The following is a 25,522-nucleotide window of genomic DNA, read 5'->3' on the forward strand; positions in this document are numbered from 1 at the left end:
GCCAATTGTCATTATACTCAATTCACACCGCTGTGGAGCATTTTGGGCCAAAAAGCAGTTTGTGATCTAATGCAAGCAAAATAAAGGAACTGACTAGAAGGCACCGTAAGTACAGAGAAGAGAGAATGGAAGGCAGCATTATATTGTGTACTCACAAGGCAACATATGTGGGCTAGCATATAAGTAGTATTTCACAGTGTTGTTCCCCTTGCTGTGTGTAATGATGGTGGGGGTGGGGGGAGTAATAAGATATTTTGATATTATTGGCACCTCCGTGATGCGTACACACACACACACACACACACACACACACTACACTGACCAAAAAAATGGAACAAAGCATTCCATTTTGTTTTGTGGATGTAGTGGGTCAGACTAAGACAGAGGAGACCAGGGTTGAAATCACCACTGAGGACTCATTCAGACTTCCTTTTGTGCCACATTTCTATGCACAGGTCTGTGCTTTAAAACTCCATCTCTGAGCCCTTTTTATTTTTTGCCCTAGTGCTTTAAAGGTCAGTGTGGATGAGCCCTTGACTATGAAGCTCGCCTGCAGGAGAAATCTTGATTCAGTTCATCATTTAAAGACAAATCTATTGAAAATTGCTGCAGAAATATGGAGAACTGAATTTAAGAATAAGAAACTGGGAAACAGAGAACTGAAATTGGCAATTTCTTCCAACCTTCCTGGCCAGTCTCAGCCTAATCTGCTTCAAAGGGTTCCTGAGACAATAAAACGGGGGGGGGGGGGGAACCATGAAGCTTAAGCTTTTTGGAGGATGCAAATCTAGTAAAGAATAACTTTGAAGTGTTTGTTTAAGGCAAACTTTGAAGTGTTACTTAAATTATAACATGTGTGACACATTTTAAAATTAATATATAATATAGTTCACTTGAAGTGGCCTAGCCACTGTAAACAAACACAATGACCTGGAATGGGCGAACAAACATCATCCCACAGCAATGTTAATCATGCTAGCGAAATCTAGGGCATGCTTTCTGGTTGTCATCTATGCATGTATTCAAGGCACTCCAGGTTCCAAGCAAAGGCAGTGATCCTTAGGAGCTGCAACGGTAGCCTTTAGGGTCAGCTCCTGAATGTTGCTCTTGTGCAGGTGGGATAGGCAGCTTCCTATGCCCCTATCAAGTGGTCAGTAGGGTGGCATTGGGAGAAGGCACCGGAAGACACCTTGTCCAGGGTCTCTTCCTTAACTGATTTCTGGTGGCGTAAGCTGGGGGAATGACCTACAACCCCCCCCAACTTTTCAACTGATTGCTACATCTCAGAGTCTGTAGTCAGGTGACCCTGACTTTAATAGGTGTTTGTCATGTGAGAAAGGGGTCCTTATTTCAGACTATATTTCCTGCCCATCTTTCAAAGACCCAATGCAAAGCCTTTACTCTTGATTTGGAATGTTTGAGCTTGAGTGCACCTAAGGAAATGACTGAAATCAGTTTTAACTGATTTTAATATTGCACTGTATTTTATATTGTTGTAAATTACCTGATTATCTTTAGTGCTCCTGTAAAGGTTATTCAGAAATACAAGTTTCCCCATGCATGTTGTTCACATCTCCTGCCGGGTGTATGACAAATGCTTGCTAATGAATAAAACTTTTAAAGAGCAGGGCCACGTTCTCCTGAAAAAGGAGAATATATCTGCGCTTTTCACCATGCTTTACTTTCCAGTTACTTTGTAGGCAGAGGAAGCAATAAAGATGGTGAAAAACTATAACAAAATAATTGCTTTTGTGAATCTGACTGGAGTCAGGGCAGACACTGAACTGATTTAAGTATTTACGTTTTAAGTGATTAACAGTGCAATCCTATACAGAATATGTCTTCTCAGAACAAGTCCCATACATTTCAATGGGGCTCCCTTCCAGGGTAGCAGGTGGATAGGATTACAACCTAAAGTTAAATAAATTCACATATTGTGAAGCCAACTTCTCATTGTGGGTGCCTTGCCAAGCTACTTCAGGAACTGTGAAATACCGTATTTTTTGCTCTATAAGACTCACTTTTTCCCTCCTAAAAAGTAAGGGGAAATGTGTGTGCGTCTTATGGAGTGAATGCAGGCTGCACAGCTATCCCAGAAGCCAGAACAGCAAGAGGGATCCCTGCTTTCGCTGTTCTGGCTTCTAAGATTCAGAATATTTTTTTTCCTTGTTTTCCTCCTCCAAAAACTAGGTGCGTCTTATGGTCTGGTGCGTCTTATACAGCGAAAAATACGGTAATTATTTTTTTTCCTTAAATGATAACTTAATACACAGAAAGCCTGTCTTTTTTCATTTACATTCCCAATTTAATGTAATTGGGCTTCTTTGATAGGAAGGACGGAACAGAAAATTTAATAGTAACAATTTCCAAAAAAAAACAACAGCCTCACAAGAAGTAGCATACCTTTCATTTGCAGACCTGTTGCTTCAAACTTGCCCCAGTGACTATAATCCTAAACAGTTACAAGAGAGCAAGCCTCAATGAACTCAGTGGGAGTTACTTCTGAGTAAATGTGTGCCACACAGCTGCATTGAACTTCCCTGTTGATGAAAAGCTTCGAAAGAAGAAGCCTTCCTCACCATTTTAAACACAATTCTTTTTCTTTCCCCCTTCAGTTGTGTGGTAGAGAAATCCCCTGGATGACGGCATTACTCTAGCCTCCAGTCAGATGAAGGTGGAAGCCCAAGCACGGAGGTCAGGGAGGACCCAAGCCTTGAATCCTGCTCATTCCTCTCCATGACCCTGAACTTTGCTGCCTGGACCATCAAACAAGAGAAGCTGTTAACAGCGCCTTTCTTTGACACCCCCCCCTAAGTTCTTGCCCCATGCAGCGTGCTCCAAAGACTCCACTCTCTCTCTCTCTCTCAAATGCAAAACTTCCCACTCGCATTGCAGCAGAGCAAAGCATGCAGGGGAAAGAACAGACACTCTGGCTCCCTTTCTCTCTGCCAAGACATGTCTCTCAAGCTATTCTCAGCAGCTCAGGGCTGGCTGGCACACCTGCTGTGGTGCGAGGCTTCCCAAACCTGTTCCCCCACGTACCTGTTGGCTGGGGATCCTACTGCTACGATGTCTGTCTCTTTCGCCGGCACACCATCCTCCGAGTGCAGTCGATCAGTTTCACTCTGGTCTGCCTCACCCACTCCTGGGCTGGTCTCCGATCCCCACTGCAGCGTCGCCGGGCTCCCAGTGGCAAGAGTCAGTATTGGCCCGCACACCTTACAGGTTCCCACCCCATGCAGCCCTCTGCAGTTTTGGAATTCCTCGCTCGCTGACAGCTGGGTAGCTGGTCTGGCTGGTTCCTGGTGACGTCGCTCCTTTCTTTTCTCTAACTCAGCAACCCCCAGAGAAAGTGTTTCCTCCCCAGACGGGTGACACGGGAGGCTTCTTTCACCACAACTGAATGTGGGTTCTGCTTCAGCCCTCTCCGCCTCCTTGGTCATTGTAATCATTATCTCATAGCGGATCTTTGGGGCATTCTTGCCCAGGCTGATTTTAATGGCCGAGGCAGAATCTGCTACCTCCAGAGGCTGATCAACAGGTGGGCTCGCTGTGGCCGACTTAGCATCCTCTGCACCATCAACATGCTCAGAGACGGACTCTCCAAGGCCACTGCTGAAGCTCAGGTTCTCCATCTGTTCTGTAACAACAGGGTGGGACATCCCCGTGGTCAAATACCCTTCAAATACACTTTCAGTCCACTCTGAGGCAGACTTGGGGGCCTTGCTGCTTTCCTCCAGGACTGATGGGAGCTTGAGGGCTTCTCCTTTCATTTCGGGAGCCGCTGGGCAGCACAGAGAAGAATTACTGATGGAGAAAGACCCTTCCCAAGAGCTTCCATCTCCCCAGCAAAGCAAAGAGTCAAAGGATGTGGAGGGTTCTGGGCTGGTCCCTAGAGAGTGTGTTTCACTTAGCCTAGATGAAGGCTCAGGTCTCTCCTGCTTTTCAGATTGATTTTCAGCAGGATAAAAATCAGCCCTGCTCCTCATATCCACGTCACTGCCAACAGCTGGTCTCTGAAGCCGCCCCATTGACCAAGGATCGCTTGCCAGGTGCCCAGGGTGCTGAGAGAGTTCAAAATGGCTACTCTGTCGCTTGTGCCAAGTGAGGTTCCCAAACTTGCGCAGTAGGCCATTCCTCCACAAATCAGGCTCCGAATAACTGAGAGCCTGGGTCTGCAGGATGGGAAAAGAAACTGTGAGAAGACAGAGACTATGAAAGGGGGGTGGGACAGAAACCCTGTACATGCAACAGTTGAACAAGATTATATATGTTTGAGTTGCCTGCAGCTTTGCAAAAAGATCCACAGCAGTAAGTAGCTTGTATAATATTTTACTAGCCTTCATCCCTGAATCTGTCAGTGTTATTAACTTTTGGCTTAAAAGGGGAGAAAGCCCAGCAGTTCTACAGCTTTCCGGCATGATTACCTGGAGGCAATTTTTATGAACCATAGGTGACTAGACTGATGTATTTTTACAAGCTTGGCGGCATGTTATTTGCTGGATGGAAATGCTTGTTTAAAAAGTATGAGTTTTGCAGTCTTTATCAAAACAACGCATACATAAACACAGAATGCAAGAATAGATACCAGCATTAACTGCCCCTCCCATAAATCCCAGATGTAGAATCAATATGAATAAACACTGAGCCAAAATCACTGAATCAAAATTTCCAACTATAATAAATATTTTGCCTTATACTTGTTTAACTTAGACTGATCTTGTCCATCAATCAAACAAAAAAAATGGAAACTAGTTATCCACAAATTGTTTTTATGCTATTAATTAAAATATTTATAAACTGCCCTTCAGCACAAATTCTCAAGGTGACACATTATAACAAGTTTATGAACAACAACATGAGCCATTCAAACTACCAAAAGCCATTAAAAGTCAATCAAAAACAAACTTTGGCACAAAGTAAAAGATAATGGAAGAAAGTTCCAAACCTGGGGTGCCACCACCAGGAAAGCCCTGTCTCTGATAACTACCTAGCTCACCTTAGAGTGGGATGGAGGACTCAGAGCTGGGCCTCTGGTGATTATCTTAGACATGGTTGGATCCTCTGACTGGATCCATCAGCTGATGCATGGCGAGCGCAGTCCCGCTTGGTCACTATATCCCCCCACATTCACTGGCCAATTTTGACAGACAGGTGGGATTTTCCTCCTATTAATCACCTGACACTGATAAGAAGTCAGATATTGACAGGTGCTGGTCCTGCGCTCCTGCCAACTTTGGCCTGTGGGGTGGGAGAAGTTAAAAGATTTGGCCCACCAGGCCAAAGAGGTTCCCCACCTCTGCGGTAGTAGTTTCTGTTGTCTGTGGAATGTTCTCCCCAGGAAGGCCTGCCTGGTGCTAACTTTGTGGCCATTTTGGCGCCAGGGAAATATGCTTTTGTTTTCCCAGCACCAAAGACTGAGTGTTCTTACTCTGTTTTTAATTAAGCTTATGTATTTTTATTGCTATATTTTAGTTGTCTTGTAAATTGCTTCAGGACCTTTTTGTTGTGGGAAATTACCCATTGGTTCAATAAACCTAACCTAACAAATAGCCATTAACTCTAATTCTAGCTTTGCTGTTCTGCAAATGCCCTGAACAGGGATGGCCGAGATATTTTCCTGCCTGAGGAGAAGGACAATACGGCACTCCTCTTTCTATATACAAAAGGCAAGCAAGCTGGCAGTCCAATCTTACTACAATACTGATGACGGGACAGCATCTTCCATTGGGCCTGAGGAAGGCAGGTTCAGGAGACACAGGGAAGGCCGTGTTACACTCACAACTCTGTCTCCAAAATCTTGGCACTCTCTCAGTCTCCTGGCAGCTGCAACCCAAAGCAGCTGCTTCACTTTGCCTAATGGGAAGCAAACCTTTGCTGGCCCCTGGGAGAGGATTTTAAATTGCAGAGTAGACCCTTAGGGCAGTTTTATACAGTCAGCTGTATTTAGGGATGTCAGAGAATTCCATCGGAAATGGGAGCAGAAATTGCCATAATTTACGTGTTTGTCCAGGGTCAGGATGGAATGTGAGTGGCATTCTCTATTGGTGTTTTTTTAGTCTGCAAATAATAACTATGATTTCTGCATTGTTTGTTTGTTTTTGACATTTCCCCTCCATTGAAATAATTACATTTGTTTTGGTCATAGCAGAATAGCAGTTAGCTAGATGGACAAGGTAGGTTTTGGCGAAATAGAAACAGCACTGGCTGCGAAGAACACAAGATGGAATGGAAAGCCCTGCCTCCTTACATTCCTAGCTGTGGGGGGGAAATTCCTGGACTAAGTAGTCTGCAGCCAAAAGAGGGGCAACTTTTGGACATTGGCCTATAGGAATCCTAATATAGGAAGTCCCCTTTTTGTTCCAAGAAACCTCAAAATTCTGTGCTGAAATAAAACCAATAGAATGTATGCTGCTAAAAAAAACCCCGACAACAACTTGCTAATTAGTAATCAAAAGTTAACAAAATATACCCGAACCCTTCGCTACCTGAAAATAAAGGTAATTTTCTGGAGTTATGTTGTTTTCTGGATTACTACCATTCCCTCCTCTCTTCTCATCTCCTTCCTTCCGTTCCTTTTCCTATCTTGCTTCAGTCTTTTTTCTTTCTCTTTATTGTTAATTGCTTTTTTCCATTTAGAAATGAAAATAAAAATTATTACAAAAAAGCCCCATACTTTTTAAGTATGACCCTATATTCAGAAGCTTCAATTACTTTTTAAGGGAGATTTGGTCGCAAGAACAGAAAAACAGGGCAGGAGGGCTGCATGGGAAAGCGAAAAGGAGGGCAAGGCAAGCCACCATGCCAAGCACAGAAGTCCCATCTCTTGCAGCCTTTACCAATACACTGCTCGCTTATTTTCAAGTTTTCGGTTCACAGCCATGAGGACTAGCCACATAGCTTTCGGAATTTCAATTTAGCATTGAGATTCTCAAGAATCCATTATTATTATTTTGTATTCAACAAGCCTAATTATACTAGAGTATCTTTTTCTCCCCAAGCCAGATTTTTCTGAGGCAGGTCCTAAGTCCTGCAGCCAACTGTTGGCTATTTGTAGTGATACTGATTAGGCACATAGCAGCAGGGCGGTTTGTGTCCTTAATGTAATCCTCACTATCCCCCTTGACATACCAGCTAGTGGGTGGTTCCACTTGTATCAGCTGAACCCTGCTGGGATTTGGGCCCTGCCCTCCCTCACAGCAAAGCTCCAGCTGCTACAAAACAGCCCAAGGGTGCTCCACCCAGAGGAGCTGCTGATGTAGCAGGAAATCACTAGATAATAAGCGGCCAAATGTGCACATTCCACACACACCTTTGGAGATTACAGCTGCCACCCAAACGTGTCTCCACCTCCATGTACTGTAGGTAAAGCAAGCTGGCCTCTAGAGATGGCTGTGATTGAAACAGGGGCGATTCACCCTACTATCTTCAAAGGAAGCACTAGAGGAGATACCATCTCCTTCTTGCTAGACCCACAGCTAGCAGAGAGAGAGAGAGAGAGAGAGAGAGAGAGAGAGAGAGCGCCAAAAGAACAACTTCCTCCTCCGTAGTTCAAGATGTACCGTATTTTGTGCTGGGGAAGCATCATGGATTCATGGGTCTAGAGCAGGCCCTTTAAAATCAATGCATGTGACTAACTTGAGTGCTAAGTTCATTGGGTCTACACTGAGCAGAACTTAGCTGGATATGACCCACAAGAACCTGCCTTCGAAATCAGATCATATGTCTTCATAGCTCAGTATTGCCTATGTTGACTGGTAGGGTTTCAGAATGAAGCTGTTCCCAGTCCAGCATGGAGATGCCAGGGCTTAAACTGGGAACTTTCTGCATGCTAAGCATGTGTCCTACTAGTAAGCTATGTGGCAAGATCTCATTTAGCTCAGATGAATCTCTTCTGGGTGGACATCTCTGGCTTCAGGGACCATAAGGGAAGCACTTGGGAAATTTTGCAGTTCACACATTTCCTTTTCTAAACTGTGTAGGTAATGGAAGGGGGGAGGAAACACCACAGGTGTATTCGCTCGCTAGATGTGCTCAAAGCTTCAGGTGAGTTGCTTTGTTCTGCCCCTGGGTGAATTAGTTTGTGACTCGCCCTTCTGCTCGCTCCCAGTGGAGCATGCCATCATTTCCTGAGAACTCAGAGGCTTCAAGGTAGCTCTCCACCCCAACAGGTTCCTGTACCAGTTGACAGTGACACTGCCACAAACATGCCAAGGAGAAACTTTTCTTCTGAGTAATTTGAGTGTCACATTAAATTAATAGGACAAAATATCCTACCTTCCAGGCCTGTTTATACCCATCAAGAACCCTAGGACAACTAGGCATTGGGAATTTACCTTTGTGCAGTAGGATAGTGAATACGGTGGTACCTTGGGTTAAGTACTTAATTCGTTCCGGAGATCCGTTCTTAACCTGAAACTGTTCTTAACCTGAAGCACCACTTTAGCTAATGGGGCCTCCTGCTGCTGCCATGCCACCAGAGCCCCATTTCTGTTCTTAACCTGAAGCAAAGTTCTTAACCTGAAGCACTATTTCTGGGTTAGCGGAGTCTGTAACCTGAAGCATATATAACCTGAAGCATATGTAACCCGAGGTACCACTGTACACATGTTTGTACATCCTGCTGTGGGCAAGCCAGAGTTCAAGGGCCCACTCCATCCAGGCAAGAATGCCAGGAGGGTTTGAAGAAGCAAGGCTGATGAGAGGTGCAGCCTGGGAAGAGGGGGTGTGGTTGGGGAGGATGTGGCCAGAGAAAAAGGTTCTGAAGGTTCCCCACCCCTAATTTAATAAATCCCCAGAGCGGGGGAAATCCTTGTTCCTCTTTCCCTGGATAACATCGTTTCCTCCCCTTCTCTCAATGGAATAACAGAGTATCATGCAGACTGGAGTGTGCAACAAAGGGACTTTACCAGAACTGCAGGACTCTTACCAAGATATAAAGCAGCTGCACTTCTAGATTATACTTAGTAACTTCTTTTTTTGTGCTCCCCCTTCCCTACAACTGCTTGTGAAACACTTTGGTTCTTGTGGCTCAGTTTGTACAATCTACACACATGCACTCACACACATGCCCCAGATTTCCTTGGTTATTCAACATGCTCTTTTTTGTGTTTTTTGTCCCCTTAGGATTTTTTCCGTAAATATATTTCTATACTTCTACAAATCCAAAAGCTTTTCTAAGCTTGCTGATGCATTTCTCTTGCTTATCAGAGTTGGCTATAATCCTATTGGCCTGTTGGCACTCACCCACTTATGGTAAGTTCACTATTAAAATGAGTGGTGTCTGACATACCTCTGTTTTGAAGGTGTCTTAGAATGACTATTTCTTAACCAAAGGCACTGACTCAAAGACGTTAGCAGTTAAGGTAAGCAAAATGAACTCTTCAAAAGCCAAATCTATAAATAATACTTCACTCAAAGGCAAGCAAGATGTGCTTTGCAAGAGCTGAGCTGCTACATCAAACAAGTCCAAGAAGGATGCTAGATCAGAAAACACTGCATGATCACAGGCTACATATAGGTTAAGCAAGACAAGCTTTGCAAGTCTTCTTCTGCTGCAGGGTGCTGGAGATTAAAACATGTAATCAAAGTCTTAAAATGGCAAAATAAATTACAAGTCGGATCTGCAACAAAATGTTGCAGTGTATGATTCTGCTTCTTCTAGTTTCCAGTCTCCGTTCCATTTCCCTTCCCTGGTTTTCTGTTTTTCCACCCAAAGTCAGTATTATGTGTCCATTGAGCATGTTCAATCCTCACTGGACTGCCTCCCCACACTCTTTGGTATTTTTTCTTACAGTTTTTTGTACTTCACCTAACCCCAAGCTTGCTGGTGTGGCGCTCTTTTGGCTACATTTGCAACAGCATTCACTGCCTGAACATTGGAGACAGAGGGAATAATCTTAAATGTTTTACTGAAGTGACTGTTTGCGTGAACATGATTTGAGGCATGATTTGAGAATCAGGGTTCCACTCCAATGTCAATTTGCTGGTCTTAATTCATGCTTTAAATTATGTTTGCAATCTGCTTGGTTAGACAGGCACTGTATAATGCTCTGAATGAATGAATGAATGAATGAATGAATGAATGAATGAAGCACATGGTGAAAGAGATGGGATACTTCATTTTAACACACCCTTTAAGCACTCTGATTCTGAGTACAAAAAAAACAGTTGAAGTGTGCTAAGTAAGGAGGGATAACATGGCACAAGGTGTTTCCAGACTGTTGCTGTATTCAGGTGAGACTCAATCCCATACTGGCAAATCCAGGTTGCACGACTGAGCTTATTTTGGAGCTCTTGCACAACAAACCCACTTCTCCCACAAAAGTGGGCTTTCTGGAAGTGATGGGAAAATGAATTGGAAAGAGTGGGGAGTTAACACTTGCTTTGGCACAATGCCCCCCCCCAAAAAAACCCCAACAAATCCCAATGAATGCTTGTTGAAGAGCCAATGTTGTCTAATTTCCCTGCAAACCAATTGGGATGAAAGCTCAATAAACGGGACACCTTGAAGTGCCCACACTTACTGAAAGGAACTCTATTGCAAAAGGCACAGGCCCATGCAGTTGTCCTTTGCTTCCAGCAGAGGGCATCCTTATCTTTGGGGAAAAGAAGCTGTATGCGCCTTGACATAACTGAAAACTTTTTCTTTTTAACGAGGGACAGTCATAGAACTATAGAATTGTAGAGTTGGAAAGGACCACAAGGGTCATCTAGTCCAACCCCTTGCAATGCAGGAACTATTTGGTTCGAACCCATGACCCTAAGATTAAATTTCGTGGCTCTACAAAGTGAGATATTTTGTTGACTATTCATGTTATCGGCTTGCTAAATTAATGCTGTTCTTCCATGGTTGTTTTTTAATGCATGGTTGACATGTATGTCTTTATATCGCTGAATGGCATATTTATTATTGTTAACTTGCCTCAACATCATTTTGAAATAAAGGAGGGAGAGAATAGCTGTCAAAATACATTAAACAAAATGTGTACTGACTTAGCGTATAGGTGGAAAGAGCCTTTTTCGGCTGAGGGGTGCATTCTGTTCTGTTCAAGGTCACAGTCCAGCCAGGCCAACACTCAAAAGAGATTGCACTGTGGGACCAAGTCCCCCCCCCCTTTTTTTTTTTGGAGATATTAAAAACAAACTGTTCCCTTGTGTGCCCACACAAAACACAGCTGGCTGGGTCATTTCCAGATTTAGTGTGGTGTAGAATATAGGAATATAAGAAGCTGTCTTATACTGAGTCAGACCATTGGTCCACCTGGCTCAGTATTATTTACATTCTCCAATGACCAGTAGCAGTTCTCCAGCATTCCAGGCTGGGATTTACTCCAGCCCTTCCTGGCAATTGAACCTGGGACCTTCTGCATGCAAGGCAGGAGCACTGGCCACTAGCTATAGCCCTTCCACATAGAAGGTAGGGTGCTGGGCTTGGACTGGAAAGGCCAGGTTTAAATCCGTGAACTTCACTAGGTGATCATGGACCAGCCTCTCCCTCTCAGCCTAATCTACTTCTAGGTTGTGAGCATCAAATGGGCTAGCCTGGTGCATGCTGCCTTTAGTGCCCTGGAGGGACAGTGAACTATAGAGATGAGATTGACAGGTGATAACAGAGGAGACTAACTGCTGGGCCACCACAAGCACAAATCAGCACACATAAATGTATATCAGCTGTGTGTCACGGGAAGGCAACTGAGTTATGTGACATGCTTCAATCAACAGTACAAAGATGGAAGGTATCAAAAGCACATCTTATCCATCCCACTAAGAATCACCTTGTTGGGTTAGACTGAAAATTATTCTGCACCATCCATAATTGGAGGGTAGACAAAGGGTTAAGCACCTTGCCTCTTATGGCTGATTTCTCCCCCCCCCCCCCCCAGCCACAAGTGAACCACCATTAAGAGAGCAGCTTAATGTTTGGGTTGCTGTATCTTGCTCTATTATTGCTCTTTCTGTGCTATTGTTTTGATTGTGAATACTAATGCTTGTTTTAAAACGCTTTCAGTATATTTTTCACACTGCTTTGGAAAGGTATTTTCTATTTTGATAGGTGGCCTAGAAGCATTTTCAATAAATAAATAGCTGTCCTATATACATATATTCAGAGCAACCCAACACCTATATACATAGGTATGCTTAGAAGCAAGCCTGATCAAATTCTCAGGTGATTGTGTATCATATTATTAAAAGCAAAACTAAATAAATAAATACAAGTTAAAGAGAACTACCTATCAATTGATTAACTAAATTTTGACTTATTGATCATATGAGTTTAACTGATTTAATCAATCAAATCTGCATTGATTAGGAATGAAGAAGTTGTTCTGGCGGAAAATATATTTCCCTGTTTCACACATGTGTCACAGCAAGCATTACCTCAGAGGAGCCTTTCCTTAATGCTGAGTGGATTTTACACTTCTGACTTTGCTTCTTGTTTGTATTGATTGCAGGTTTTTTTAATTGGATGTTTTATGTTTTTAACTTGAAAGCTTCTTTGGGGACAAAAAGCAGGATAGACATTTTAATGTAAATGAATAAATAATGCCTTTCTGTGTGAGTAGGATGCATGTGTCTTTTCTCAGAAGATGCTTATCACACATAGATGTGTAATTATTTGCCTTAAGAATAATTAACCATTATTTAGAAAATCTGATACTTAGAGGAGCATTTAAAAAACCCAAAGGATTTTTAATCGATATAAATGATTACTCAACTAAGGTGCGATCCTGTAGTCCTTTGGTAGGCATGAATGAGTGAATCTCCCTCTCTCTTTCCTTGGAAAGGGAGCTCTGCCACCATTGCTGCTTCACCATTTTTGTCCAATGGCAGTAACAGTAAAAAAAGGGATATTATTCCAGGTTGCTGGAGGGAGATTGAGGGAAGCTTTGGATTCACTGGATCCTGTTTCCCTGACACACCCTTGGAAAAGGGTTGGGGAACAAAGTATGCAAGCCCCTGTTTTTAATTGGTTTGTGGGTTTCAGCCATGCTTTACCTATAATTTTATTTCTGCACTGCTTGGAGATTTTTATGATCTAGTGGTTTATAAGTTTTCTAAATAAATAAACAAACCAGAATGCAGCACTTTTCCCACTTGTAATTGCCAGCCACTGGAATACAGAGGGATACCACCTCCGACAGTAGAGGCAGAACATACTCAGAAGTAAGTCCCACTGGGTTTGCACTCCTCACAACCTCTCCTGCCCTAAAGAAGGCCCTTCCACAGGTTCTTTGACAGCAGTGGGGCTCACCTTCGATGCCGGCTTCTGTGACCTACTGCAACTAGGGGGCTCCATAACATGCTTCACTTGCACTGAGGTTACATCCTCCTCACTTGCCCTGGAATGAAATTGAGAAAGAAGGATTGGAGCCAGAAGGAAGGTACACAAGAGGCCACAAAGGCTAACTGTCTCTCAGCCAAATAATTGTTTCTGCTTCCCTTTTTCATTGAGCACTTGCCCATCCCAGCCACTCACTATATGAGGGGTGGAGATCCTTTTACAGCCCAAGGGCTGCATGCCCTCTTGGAGGGGGGGTGTTTCCTGAATTGTGCCCTCTCACTCATGCTTTGCTGTTCTTAACTATCGCCTGTCCTTGCTGCCACCAGCAAGAAAGGTAATATTTTCTTATATTTGGTATTTGGTCCTTCAAAATATTGTCAACAGATAAGGGCTCAGGTAGTGGTTGCTCTGAGCTGAGAGAGAGGAAGTGAGGGCAAAACTATAATCTGACGCTAATTGTTCATTGAAAGATGATCCCTACTGAGCTCCCTGGGATGACTCAGCTGTGGCCTGTTTCCTGAAACAGCTCCTGTTGAAATGCAAACAGAGCAGAGGACAGGAGCATATCAGCAAGCTGCAGAGTGGAAAGGAAGGATTGCCGAGGGCTCCTGGACAAATCTCCAATGGCCTTCTTGTTGCTGATTATGACCCAAACGTCTATTTGTAAAAAAAAAAAAAATGTTGGCATTCAGGTGCACCTGTCATATGTGCTTTACTGGATAGCTCACTCAGTAGAGCATGAGACTTCTTAATTTTAGGGCCATGAGTTCGAGCCCCATGTTGGGCAAAAGATTCCTGCCTTGCAGGGGGCTGGACTAGATGACCTTCGTGGTCCCTTCTAACTATGATTCTATCACTGATCTGCAGCTGTTCCCTGCAAAACCTCTGTACAGGAAGCTGACTTATGCCAAGTCAGACTATTGGTTCATCTAGCACAGTTATTGTTTGCAATGACTAGCAATGACTCTCCAGGAATTTTCCCCTACCCTTCCTAGAGACTGAACCTGGGACCTTTTGCATGCAAAAGAAGTGTTCTGCACAGGGCTGTCCCAATACATTTTGCAGAGGACAAACACATTCCATATACAAAAGCAAGCTAGTTTAATGGAGCCAGGACATGCCATATTGCATACATACCTCTGTTCTTCAAAAGGGGAGAATTGCCTGGAGAAGGCACAGTCTGGGGTCTACCACCACTGATCCCCAATATTTGCTGCCTGAGGCCGTTTCCTCACTTTGCCTAACAGTAGAGCCACGGCCTCTCCCCAGTTATAAACTTATGCACGCTCCCCCAACACAGGAATGTGCAGATAACTTCAAAAACACATCTGAGCACCTCATTGTACACATTTGTAAAATGAAACAAAAAAAAAACCCCTTACCCTACTGTATATAAATAAGTACGTGGTCTATGTCCTGACAAAGGTGTAAAGGTGAATCTTCACATCTGCACTTGTAAACTGCAACACAGCTCTCCTTTGAAAATTGCATTTAACTGAATTTCATAATGCAGCTCTCCAACTAATGTTTATAAAAAATATGTGGGCGGGAAAGTATGCATAAAAATGCGTAATTTATTTACCGTATTTTTCGCACGATTGGACGCACCGGACCATAGGACGCACCTAGTTTTTTGGGGGGGAAATAAAGGAAAAAATTTTCCCCTTTATTTCCCCCCCAAAAGCAGGTCAGGGAAACCGAACTAGGTCGAGGAACAGCGGGATAGTGGCGCTGCGCCTCTCTGCTGTCCCCCAAGCTTGTGGGGCTGGCCGATGTCTGTCCGGCGGGCGGGGAGCTCTGCTTCAGGGCGCCCCACCCGCCAGGCAGCAGGCTGCTATCCGCAGCGTGGGGAGCCCTGTGGGGAACTCCTGCAAGGTTCCCCACTCTGCGGATGTCTGCCTGGCGCGAGGGGCGCTCTGCTTCAGGGCGCCCCACCCGCCAGGCAGCAGGCTGCTATCCGCAGCGTGGGGAGCCTTGTCGGGAACTCCTGCAAGCCTCCCCACTCTGCGGATGTCTGCCTGGCGCGAGGGGCGCTCTGCTTCAGGGCACCCCACCCGCCAGGCAGCAGGCTGCTATCCGCAGCGTGGGGAGCCTTGTCAGGAACTCCTGCAAGCCTCCCCACTCTGCGGATGTCTGCCTGGCGCGAGGGGCGCTCTGCTTCAGGGCGCCCCACCCGCCAGGCAGCAGGCTGCTATCCGCAGCGTGGGGAGCCTTGTCGGGAACTCCTGCAAGCCTCCCCACTCTGCGGATGTCTGCCTGGCGCGAGGGGAGCTCTGCTTCAGGGCGCCCCACCCGCCAGGCAGCAGGCTGCTATCCGCAGCGTGGGGAGCCTTGTCGGGAACTCCTGCAAGCCTCCCCACTCTGCGGATGTCTGCCTGGCGCGAGGGGCGCTCTGCTTCAGGGCGCCCCACCCGCCAGGCAGCAGGCTGCTATCCGCAGCGTGGGGAGCCCTGTGGGGAATTCCTGCAAGGCTCCCCATGCTGCGGATGTGTTCCCGAAGCGCCTGGAGCTCTGCTTTCAGGGCGCCCGGCGCTCCGGGAAGCAGGCTGAGCGGAGCGCTAATCCCGAAGCCCCAAGCTTCGGGATTAGCGCGGTGCTTCGCTAGCCCTGGGAGAGCCACGCAACGTCGCGGGGCTCTCCCAGGGCTAGCGAGACCTTGCCGGCACCCAGAAGCTTGGGGCGCGCTGAGCTCCGCGCGCCCCAAGCTTCGGGATTAGCGCGGCGCTTCGCTAGCCCTAGGAGAGCCACGCAACGTCGCGGGGCTCTCCCAGGGCTAGCGAGACCTTGCCGGCACCCAGAAGCTTGGGGCGCGCTGAGCTCCGCGCGCCCCAAGCTTTGGGATTAGCGCGGCGCTTCGCTAGCCCTGGGAGAGCCACGCAACGTCGCGGGGCTCTCCCAGGGCTAGCGAGACCTTGCCGGCACCCAGAAGCTTGGGGCGCGCTGAGCTCCGCGCGCCCCAAGCTTCGGGATTACCGCGGCGCTTCGCTAGCCCTAGGAGAGCCACGCAACGTCGCGGGGCTCTCCCAGGGCTAGCGAGACCTTGCCGGCACCCAGAAGCTTGGGGCGCGCTGAGCTCCGCGCGCCCCAAGCTTTGGGATTAGCGCGGCGCTTCGCTAGCCCTGGGAGAGCCACGCAACGTCGCGGGGCTCTCCCAGGGCTAGCGAGACCTTGCCGGCACCCAGAAGCTTGGGGCGCGCTGTGCTCCGCACGCCCCAAGCTTCTGGATTAGCGCAGCGGTCCGCTAGCCGTGGGAGAGCTGGGTCTCCCACGGCTAGCGGATAGCTTCCTGAAGCCTGGAGAGCGAGAGGGGTCGGTGCGCACCGACCCCTCTCACTCTCCAGGCTTCAGCGAAAGCCTGCATTCGCTCCATAGGACGCACACACATTTTCCCTTGCTTTTTAGGAGGGAAAAAGTGCGTCCTATGGTGCGAAAAATACGGTAATTTTTAGATTTATATACCTTATATACATAAGATGTTGGGGCGGTTCACAGAAGATTTGTGAAAAATACATATAAAATTGTAATATATTAGGGGAAACTGCTTACAAAAATGTGTAATTAGCCAAAACTGCATACAAAGAACATTGCACTAAAATATGAATGTTCACAAGGATGCTAAAAAATAATAATCTCTGATTCATGTGGAAATGTGAAAAACTGAATTTAAGACGGGGGGGGGGGGGGAGAGAGAAATTAAGATAACGTATGTTGACAGATCCCCCCCCCATCCTTACTCCTGACCCAGGGGCACTTCCAGGCCTATCCTAGTACACTCACCCTTCCGAGGTTCTCTTCTTCCGAGGCCTCATCCTCCATTTCCCTCTGCCGCCTTCATCTCTCACTCCTGCCAACCTGGGACCCTCCTCTTCATTTTCCCGCCTCTGCTGCAGCTCCTTCAAGCTCAACTCACTCCTTGAGAAGAAGCGAGAAAGCCGCCTCCTCAGACCCTCTTTCTTTGCCATGGTGGCAAACTGAGTCCTGACCTCCAGGCCTGAGGGAAATGAACTGCTAGAGGAGGAGGACGGGCTGAGGCTGCCGCTACACCCTGCCTGCAAGCGAAGGCCAGGCGGGTGGCTCTTTCTGTAGCCAGAAGCGCTTTGCTTTTCCACCTTCACGCTCCCTCAGCCTGAGGAGGCGGCCCACCTGTTGGGGAGGATCCGGGTGTGAAAGGCGTGACACCTGCTGACAGATCCAGGCGTGCCGCTTTGGGAGCAAAGCCAAGGGCAGGCTCTGAGGCCTACGCTGGAGAGGGGAGCGGTTTTAAGTTCCCGGCTGATATTTCTCCAACTTGGGGGGTGGAGGGGGGCAGTGTTCGCCTGGTCAGGAGCAGCCTAGAGACAAATGTGCCGTTCAGAGCCCCCAAGGAAAGGTGGGGAAGGACTTTGGAGCAAAGGTGCCTGAGGAATTTGAGAGGTGGCGGCTGAGGGATTAGGTCATAATAAGGTTCCAGCAACGGCAGCCGAGAGTAAACAAAGCAGCCACTGGTAACTTATTGAGGAAAAGCTACCGGTTAATTTATGGGCTCAAGAGGAAGGTGCTGGTATTAACCTTTAAAGCCCTTAATGCAGCCTTTGCCAACCTGGTGCTCTCTAGAAGTTTTTGAACTACAACTCCCATCAGCCCTAGCCTGATGGTCCATACAAAACAGAAAGGAGAATGGGCTCTGGTACTCATTAAGGCCACACACACAAAAATTCAAAGTTGTATGTGTTTTAGTGTTAAAAACTTCTTTTGTTTGGTCGTATTACTTTTTCAAGCTAGTTCTGGTCAGATTTTAAGAATGAAGTGTTTTTGAATTCCAAACTTCCAAAGAAGAGTGGGGGTTTTTTTACTCCAAAATGCACATTAATAGATTTGCACTAGCAACCACTGGAGCATGTTATCTTTGTTTTGGGTAGTTGTTAGCTCCACTCTAGACTTTCAGGCAGTGAGGTTCAAAGTCTGGGGAGAGATTCTTCATGTGTTTGACTGAACATGTTTAGACTCCTTGGCGCAACCAGGAATTCTGCACAACTATGCGAACCTGGGGAAAATTCCCCTTCAGAATTTTATGCTCAACTGGAGGAAGTTTGAGGGTGGGGATGGAACAGACAGGGCACCAAGTGTGGGGCTAGCATGGCCACCTCTGCACACCTTGGCCACATTCATGCCATAAAATTAAAAGAACCCTAATACTACTTTAAAGTCATGGCTTCCCCCAAAGAATCCTGGGAGCTGTAGTTTGTTATGGGTGAAGATAGTTGTTTGGAGACCCCTACTCCCATCACAGAGCTACATTCCTAGAGTTCTTTAACTGTCAATTCCTCACAGCAGGGAACTCTTGCTATTTGTAGCTCTGTGAGAATGTGGATCTCCTAACAGCTCTCAGCACCCTTAAGAAACTACAGCTCCCAGGATTCTTTGGTGAAAACTATGACAATAAAAGTGGCATATCAGTACTCCAAATGTATGGGGGGCAGACCTCCAGTCTCTTCCCACATGCAGTCTTTTGAATGAATATGACTTTGGTGTCTTGCATTTTGAAGACGTGATTATAAATGGGTCAGTTCTAGCACTTTTTTTGGAATCAGAGTCTCTCACAGTGCAATTCTATGTACTCTTAACTGAGAAGTCGTGGTGAACTCCACTGGACTTACTTCTGGAAAGACACACACTTTAGATTGTGTCGTAAGTAGCTTTTGTAGGTACCAAATTTCAGGAATGGCAAAGAAACTCTTCACCCCAGCTGGAGATCAGAGATAATGGCTTCAGAAACCCATTAAGTTCTTTAATCACCTAACAATCCATTATCCTTAGGGCCACTACAAGCTGGACCTTGTCGGATATTCTCAAAGTGGACATTGCTGTGAGAGACGTCTAACGCTCAGTGGCTAGTTGTGTGAATCTGCCCAGAGTCAGAGTTGATAAATGGCTAAAAAGGCAACACCACTTCCTAAAACGTGCTTAACACAGTCTGTTGTGTTCATTGAATTGTGTTCAATGTACGCAAGTCCCACTATTGGCCCACTCACTGTGCTAAAATTAAATGTAATGCATTATGGCAAAGCTTTGCTAAAAACACTGCAGATTCAGATATCCAAACATCCAGAGTTTGCCTGCTTCCTTATTTCCCTGCTTGTTTCTGCTTTGCTGGTTGGCGACAGCCATTTTCATGCAGAAACCAGGGTGGAAGGTAGGGAGATTGGATGCACTGCAGAGCAGGAAAGATCAAACAAATCAGGGAGGAGAGATCAGATTCTCTTCCTGATTGGCTGCAGCCATTTCAGGGAGAAACCATTGAAAAAAGTGGAGTGGGGGGAGAGATTAGACAAATCCCAGTTTAGAAATATTTTCAGAGAAATAATGGAAATTGTAGGCTCGTTATGTGAATGCTCGTCTAAAGACTGATTTCCACGGAATGCATTGTGTTTAGTAAGCAGGACCTGTGTGTAATTGCAAGTACTGTATTGTACAGATGCATGGTGTGTCCAGATCATTAATCAAAAAAACTGAACCTAGTCATAACTGCTGAGCCTTTTCCAAAGGAGGCGAGAGGCCAGGATACCACAAGAGCCTCTCCCATCCCTGCCTCACTTTGCTTAATAGTAGGGCCAATCTTAAGCCAATCTCCTACCCTGAGACATGTTCATACCCCAAATCTGCCACCTGAAGTCACTGCCTCACCTCATCTCAAGGTAGGGCCACCTCTGCTAGCAAGCAGACAGTGTTTTCACAAATTGGTCTTGCAGAAGTTTCTCCAGTAAATCCAAGGTTGAACAACCCAATCTAGCTCTCTAAAATAATTTGCCTTCACCTCAAGGTATGCTTTGCTGAAAAGAAGAGATGCACAGAAAGTTATGATCCATATTCTTTATTGGTTTCCATCGTTTTCCAAAACTGGTACAAAAATGAAAATTGGGGAGGGGAGGGGAATGCAGTCGTGGGGATTTTTGACGTCGCCACCAGACATAATCAGCAGGATAGCTGCTTGCTTGAACAGAGTCCTGCAGCTCAGACATGACCCTTCCCCCCCTCTAAAAAGAACCCCACACAGTCACCCTCTCATCCCCACCCTCTCCCACCCATCCACCCACCCGCTTCATAAAAAGTCAAAGAGTTTGACACAAAACAAGCTTTGGTCGCTAGCAGTAAACATGGGAGTTACATTCGTTTTGTCTCCTATTACACAATCATGTAGCCACGCAAGAAGTCGCCATCATCCCCCCACCCACCCTTCCCACCCCCAATACATTCAGTGCTCCCTATTCCACAGTGACCCTGAGTGCAGACTTGGCACCAGCCTGACTGCAATGCACACTGCTTGCCCCTAATGCATAGTGTCCATCACTGTCTAAAATGGTAATGATATTGCCTATTCCAAGCAGTGATTTATTTGCAAGACCAAGCTGAAGAGTTTTAGAAAACATCTTGTCATTAAAAAAAAAAAAAAAGGCCTGGGAGACTGACCTAAAGAATTTCCAAAACAATTCTGCAAACTAATGGGTGGAAGAAGCTGCAATCAACCCCCCCCCCCAAGAACATTGTTCCTCTTGGCTTGCAGATAAATCACTGTTGTTTCAGAAGTCCAATTCTCTCATTGGTTGTAGGAAGATATGGGAAATTCCCCCCACCCCTTAACCAGCTCTCATGTGGCAAAGTTGCAAAGTGGCAAGGTACAAAGAGGGTGCCCCCCTCTATGCCCCTCTGGTGCAAATGCCCACCACATGCTTTGGCTATTTCCCACACCCTCAAGTTTGTAAACAATCATCAAAAAGGAAAACTGGAAATAAGCCAGAAAGATTTACATAAGATATTTACACATACTAAATATCTAAGAAGGAAATGGGGGGGAAACAATGCTACTGTATTTTACTTTATTTTTAAGACGGATACAAAACTAGAAGGGGTAGCATTTTAATCTTTGGACACACTTTAGGGAAGCATCCCTTTTCTTCTGGCAACTCAGAGCAAGCTATATAAACCAATGCATTTGGCCCCATTGACACAAGACACGTTAACCTGAGGTAGATAAGGTAAAGATCCCCACAGCAATTTCAAAACTAACATCCTGTATATTTCACAGCTCCTCGCTGCAATCATTGCAGGAGAAGGAGGGAGAGGGAGGTGGGAAGAGACAGAGAGCACTCTCAGCTATAGGCAAGTGAGTGTTATCTAATATCAGCTTTTTGTTTTTAGTTTTCAAATTCCACTGCATGGCTCTGTAGCAGCTGGTAATGTTGGCTCTTGATAATCAGCCCACAACCAACACTTTCTTCCACTAGCAAAATGTTTGCAGTCCATCCAGTAAGGGAAAGCATGCAGAGCTGCTATGTGAGTTATGATATTTAAGAAAAAATGCTTGGCAATGCAGGTAATTTAGAAATGGACGGGCCGACCATAGATAAGTTATTCAAATATACTGGATAGGAAACTATCTGTGGGAAATGGCTGATGATCTAGAGATTAACCAACAACCTTACATGTTTTTTAAGTTCCCCCCAAATATCGACCTGTAAATTCACATCTCAGGAAAGCTGGCCAGGCTGATCCCCTTACTCTAGTGTAGAGGTTTAAGAGGCTTAAAAACTTCCAACCTTGAAGAAGCAGCACTTTGCTAAAAGAGTAGAATGCCAGAATTCCTCTTGGGATGCTCTTAATGTGGTTGGACTACAAGAGGAACTCAAAAGACTAACTTGGGCACAGGAAAAGGAGAAAAAGCCAGGATGGTATGGAAATCCAAAAGGATTTTGCTGCCTGAACATATTACAAGGAGCCAACCAGGCTCAGCCAGGAGAACTTGTGAGTCAAGATCTCTCTGTCTTCCACTCTGCCACCCTGATTCAGCAGCACCCAACATTCCCTTGCCTCACAACAGGGCCTTGTAGAAAGCCACCATGGGCCAAATCATTAAAAATTATGTGTGAGTGCAGTAGCAGCTAGATGCAGATATGGTAATCAGGTGAGGACAGACAGTGTTAAGAATCTTAAGGAATGGTTGGATATCTGGGAACAGAGAGGGCATCCACCCCCAGAAAGGTGAAATGGGCTTGATACGTAAACTGCTTTTGTTGCCCAAGCTTTATGCATCTGGCTGTGCTGTCCCTGTAGCCCCTAAATGGCCCAAAGGTACAACCCAGAGGAGCTGAGCAGGAGTGTCAATGCACAGGAGAAACTTCCCACTGGATTGTACATGAAATCCATTTGTGAATATAGCTAGGGGCGGACGCAGACAATCTATTCAAATACAGTGTCTAAAAACATCAGTCCCCCCCCACACGCAGCAAGCTACAATTGAAAAACAGAGACTCTTTTGTTCTTTGTGCTGTTAAATGTAACAATGCCCCCCAAAGTTTTTAAGCCACAAGGTTCCAATCTGTTCAGCCCCAGAAGGCTGCTGAGGTTCTTCCATCCCTGAGATGTACAAGAATACCTGAGAAATACATTGCAGTAATCATGTCCTCTTTTTTTCCTCTTCTTTTTCTTCCTTTTTTTTCTCTTAAAGATTAAAATATACAAAAATACAAAACAGAATATTTATACTTTTCTTTAAAAAACACAAAAGCAATGAAAACTGAACCCCGTCCCCCAAAAAACCAAGAAAACAAAGAAAGCAAAAAGAAAGCAAACCCAAAGATACGTCATACACGCACGTCGTAGTGCAGGTTTCACATCACGGCTTCAGAGCAAAGAGACACCCACCCACCCTCCCCCATGTGTCTCACACGGCAAGTTAAGCTGTCCTGGGAACGAAATAAATTAAAGGCATCAGTAGGGAAAGCAGGCAGGGGGCAAGGGAACAGCAGCTTTACCTGATGAGTGAAAGTTCGAAAACAAAATGGGAAAGACTCGAACTCAAAACCTTTGTGCTTGAAATTAGCACAGTAGATAGGTCAGGCTTTGTGGAATCAGAAAGTGTAAATTTAAAAATACTACAAACAATACGAATTTAGTGTTCCGTGTTTGTATCTGTTACATTCTAGCCAAGTAATATGAAGCAGGTATGTGGCCTGTCAAATGTTGCTGAACTACAACCCCCATCATTCTTGGCTATTGGCCATGTTTGCTGGGGCTGATGGGAGTTGTAGTTCAGTAGCAGCTTCCCACACCTGATGCAAAGCAACACATAGACAACAAAGAAAAACAAGCCATATTTCCAAGTGTAGGTCTCAGGCCTGGTTTGACAGTTAGGGTAGGCCTTTGGCTTGTGGAAATAATTTCTGCCCACCCCAGTACATGCATTGTTTAAAATGCTCCTTTTACATATGTGCAAGCGGGCCTACATTTCCTCAAAAACCTGAGGCCTAAATCTTTCCACTTGGCCAAGATGAGTTCCCACATACATATGGGAAGTAAAAAACTTTAGGGGTGACCCACACCTGGGCAGAAAACAGAGGCCACAATATTGTATCTCTCTGTGGTCCCCAAAGGTAGGAAATTTAGATGCATTATTTAGAACAGGGTCCTGAATAAACCCTTAATTCAATAGTGGGGAACCTGCAACCCTTCAGATGTTACTAGAACCCAGCTCCCATCAACCCCAGAAGCATGGCCAGCGGTCAGAGATGATGGGAGCTGTGGTCCATTTACATCCCAAGGGTCACAGGATCCCTATCTGTGCCCTAAAGTTCTGACTTAAGTAGAATGTAACAACTGCTTTCTCTGCCTGGCCCACTCCCCACAGCATGCAACCACATGAGAACTGGAGGCAGCTATTTATTCCTGACAACTTTAACCTGTGCAAAAATCAAAAATCAACCCACCCCTGAACCAGATTTCTCAGCTGTTTTTTTTTTTAAACCCTCAAAATATTATTTGGATTGCTGGAGAAAGCAAAAATGAGAAAGGAGCAGCTGCTTCCCCATTTCCCAGAACTGAACAATTGGGGACAGGATTTGCAGAACTCCTCCCCATGCTGAAACAAGGGGAGGAGGCTGCGTCAACATTCAGGCTCTCTGAGCTTTCACTTTGCTGAAGTCTTACATGTTTTCAGAGCTGCTGTTCTCTTCCTAGGTGCCTGCCTTCCCTAAGCCTGGAGGCAGAGGCTATTCACTGTTCCCCCCACCCACCCACTCTTTTTTTGCCAGCTCGATGCCCTGAAGCCTGTTGATCCGGTATATTCCCTACTGATTTCCCAACATCATTCCCTGGTTTCAGGAACAAGGGGTGAGCTGTGCATGTCCTCCTCCTCCTCCCGGAGGTAGGCGGGCTTTCCCTGAGAACTGGGCGACTGCTGCGTTTTGACGGGGCAGTTGGCCACCATGTGAGCAATGCTTTGGCAAAAGTGGCATTTCTTTGGTTGTGGCGGGAGCTTGCATTCTTTGGCGTGGTGATCCAGGCCGCCACAGTTGTAGCATCTGGGAAAGAGAAAAGAGACGGGGAGATGAGGCGCAGGAGAGGTTCAATTTGTTAAAGATCACAAGAAGTCTTCGGCCTTCTCTTTTCAAAAAGCCACAAAACCCACATTAATTTACTTACAAGTTCTAAGTGCTCTGGGTCCAGGATACTCAAGAGTAAAACAACCACAATGTAAAAGAATTAATAATTTCAAATCCTTTAATAAACCAAACCTGGAAGCAGAATGTGCCATCAGGTGCAGCTACGCAAGAATCATATACAGTTGTACCATGGTTCCTGAACGGCTTAGTTGTTGTTGTTTTTTTAAAAAAAATATTTTATTAAGGATTTTCTTGTTTTACAGAAGTGTAGTGCCTCGTATTTTTTTTTATGTAACATTTTTACAAATCCGTTTCATTTGTTGAGGCATTAGGGGGAGAAGGGAAAAAAAGAAAAAGAAAGGGGGGGTGGAGAGAGGGAAAATGGATAGGGGTGGGGTCGGGTGGCGGTGTTTCTATTATGTTTAATGTATGTAGAATTTGGTGTCAGCGTTGCTTGTGTTGTTCACTTGTGTTCCTTTGGTGGTGAGAGAGGTTGGGGTTGGCCTAGGGTGTGATTGTTTGCTTGTGATTGGCTGTGGTGATCTTTGTTTTCGTGTGTGAGTGAGGTGGGTGGGTGTTTTGGATCAGGTTAGCCATATTGATTTGTATGCTGTTGGTGGATTATTGTCATTGTCCTGTTGGGCTGTGTGTGTGATAAAGGGAAGCCATACCGGGGTGAAGGCGTCTTCTTCTGTTTGTCCCCGTGTCAGTTTCAGTTTATTAGTTAATTTTTCTAGTAGGGCTGTTTCCCATCTGAACGGCTTAGTTGTCGAACAAATTGGCTCCGGAATGCCGCAAACCCGGAAGTAAGTGTTCTGGTTTG

At 45.6% G+C, this 25,522-nt stretch overlaps 2 protein-coding genes across 2 annotated transcripts in view; both read right to left on the reverse strand.

Moving 5' to 3' along the window:
• CRYBG2 (crystallin beta-gamma domain containing 2) overlaps positions 1-18,044 on the reverse strand; it is a 66,439-nt gene extending 48,395 nt beyond the window's left edge. Inside the window, exons 1-3 of the mRNA XM_077932478.1 lie at positions 17,063-18,044; positions 13,256-13,343; positions 3,043-4,175 (exon numbers count right to left, since the gene is read on the reverse strand). Of these exons, the coding sequence (XP_077788604.1) occupies positions 3,043-4,175; positions 13,256-13,343; positions 17,063-17,247 (1,406 nt within the window). The 5' untranslated portion in view covers positions 17,248-18,044. The remainder of the gene's footprint in view (positions 1-3,042; positions 4,176-13,255; positions 13,344-17,062) is intronic.
• Positions 18,045-20,119: 2,075 nt separating this feature from the next.
• LIN28A (lin-28 RNA binding posttranscriptional regulator A) overlaps positions 20,120-25,522 on the reverse strand; it is a 52,948-nt gene continuing 47,545 nt past the window's right edge. The window contains exon 4 of the mRNA XM_028738761.2: positions 20,120-24,618. Coding sequence (XP_028594594.1) covers positions 24,402-24,618 — 217 coding nt within the window. The 3' untranslated portion in view covers positions 20,120-24,401. The remainder of the gene's footprint in view (positions 24,619-25,522) is intronic.

The sequence above is a fragment of the Podarcis muralis genome, chromosome 7, assembly GCF_964188315.1.
Source record: "Podarcis muralis chromosome 7, rPodMur119.hap1.1, whole genome shotgun sequence".
Lineage (NCBI taxonomy): Eukaryota > Metazoa > Chordata > Lepidosauria > Squamata > Lacertidae > Podarcis > Podarcis muralis.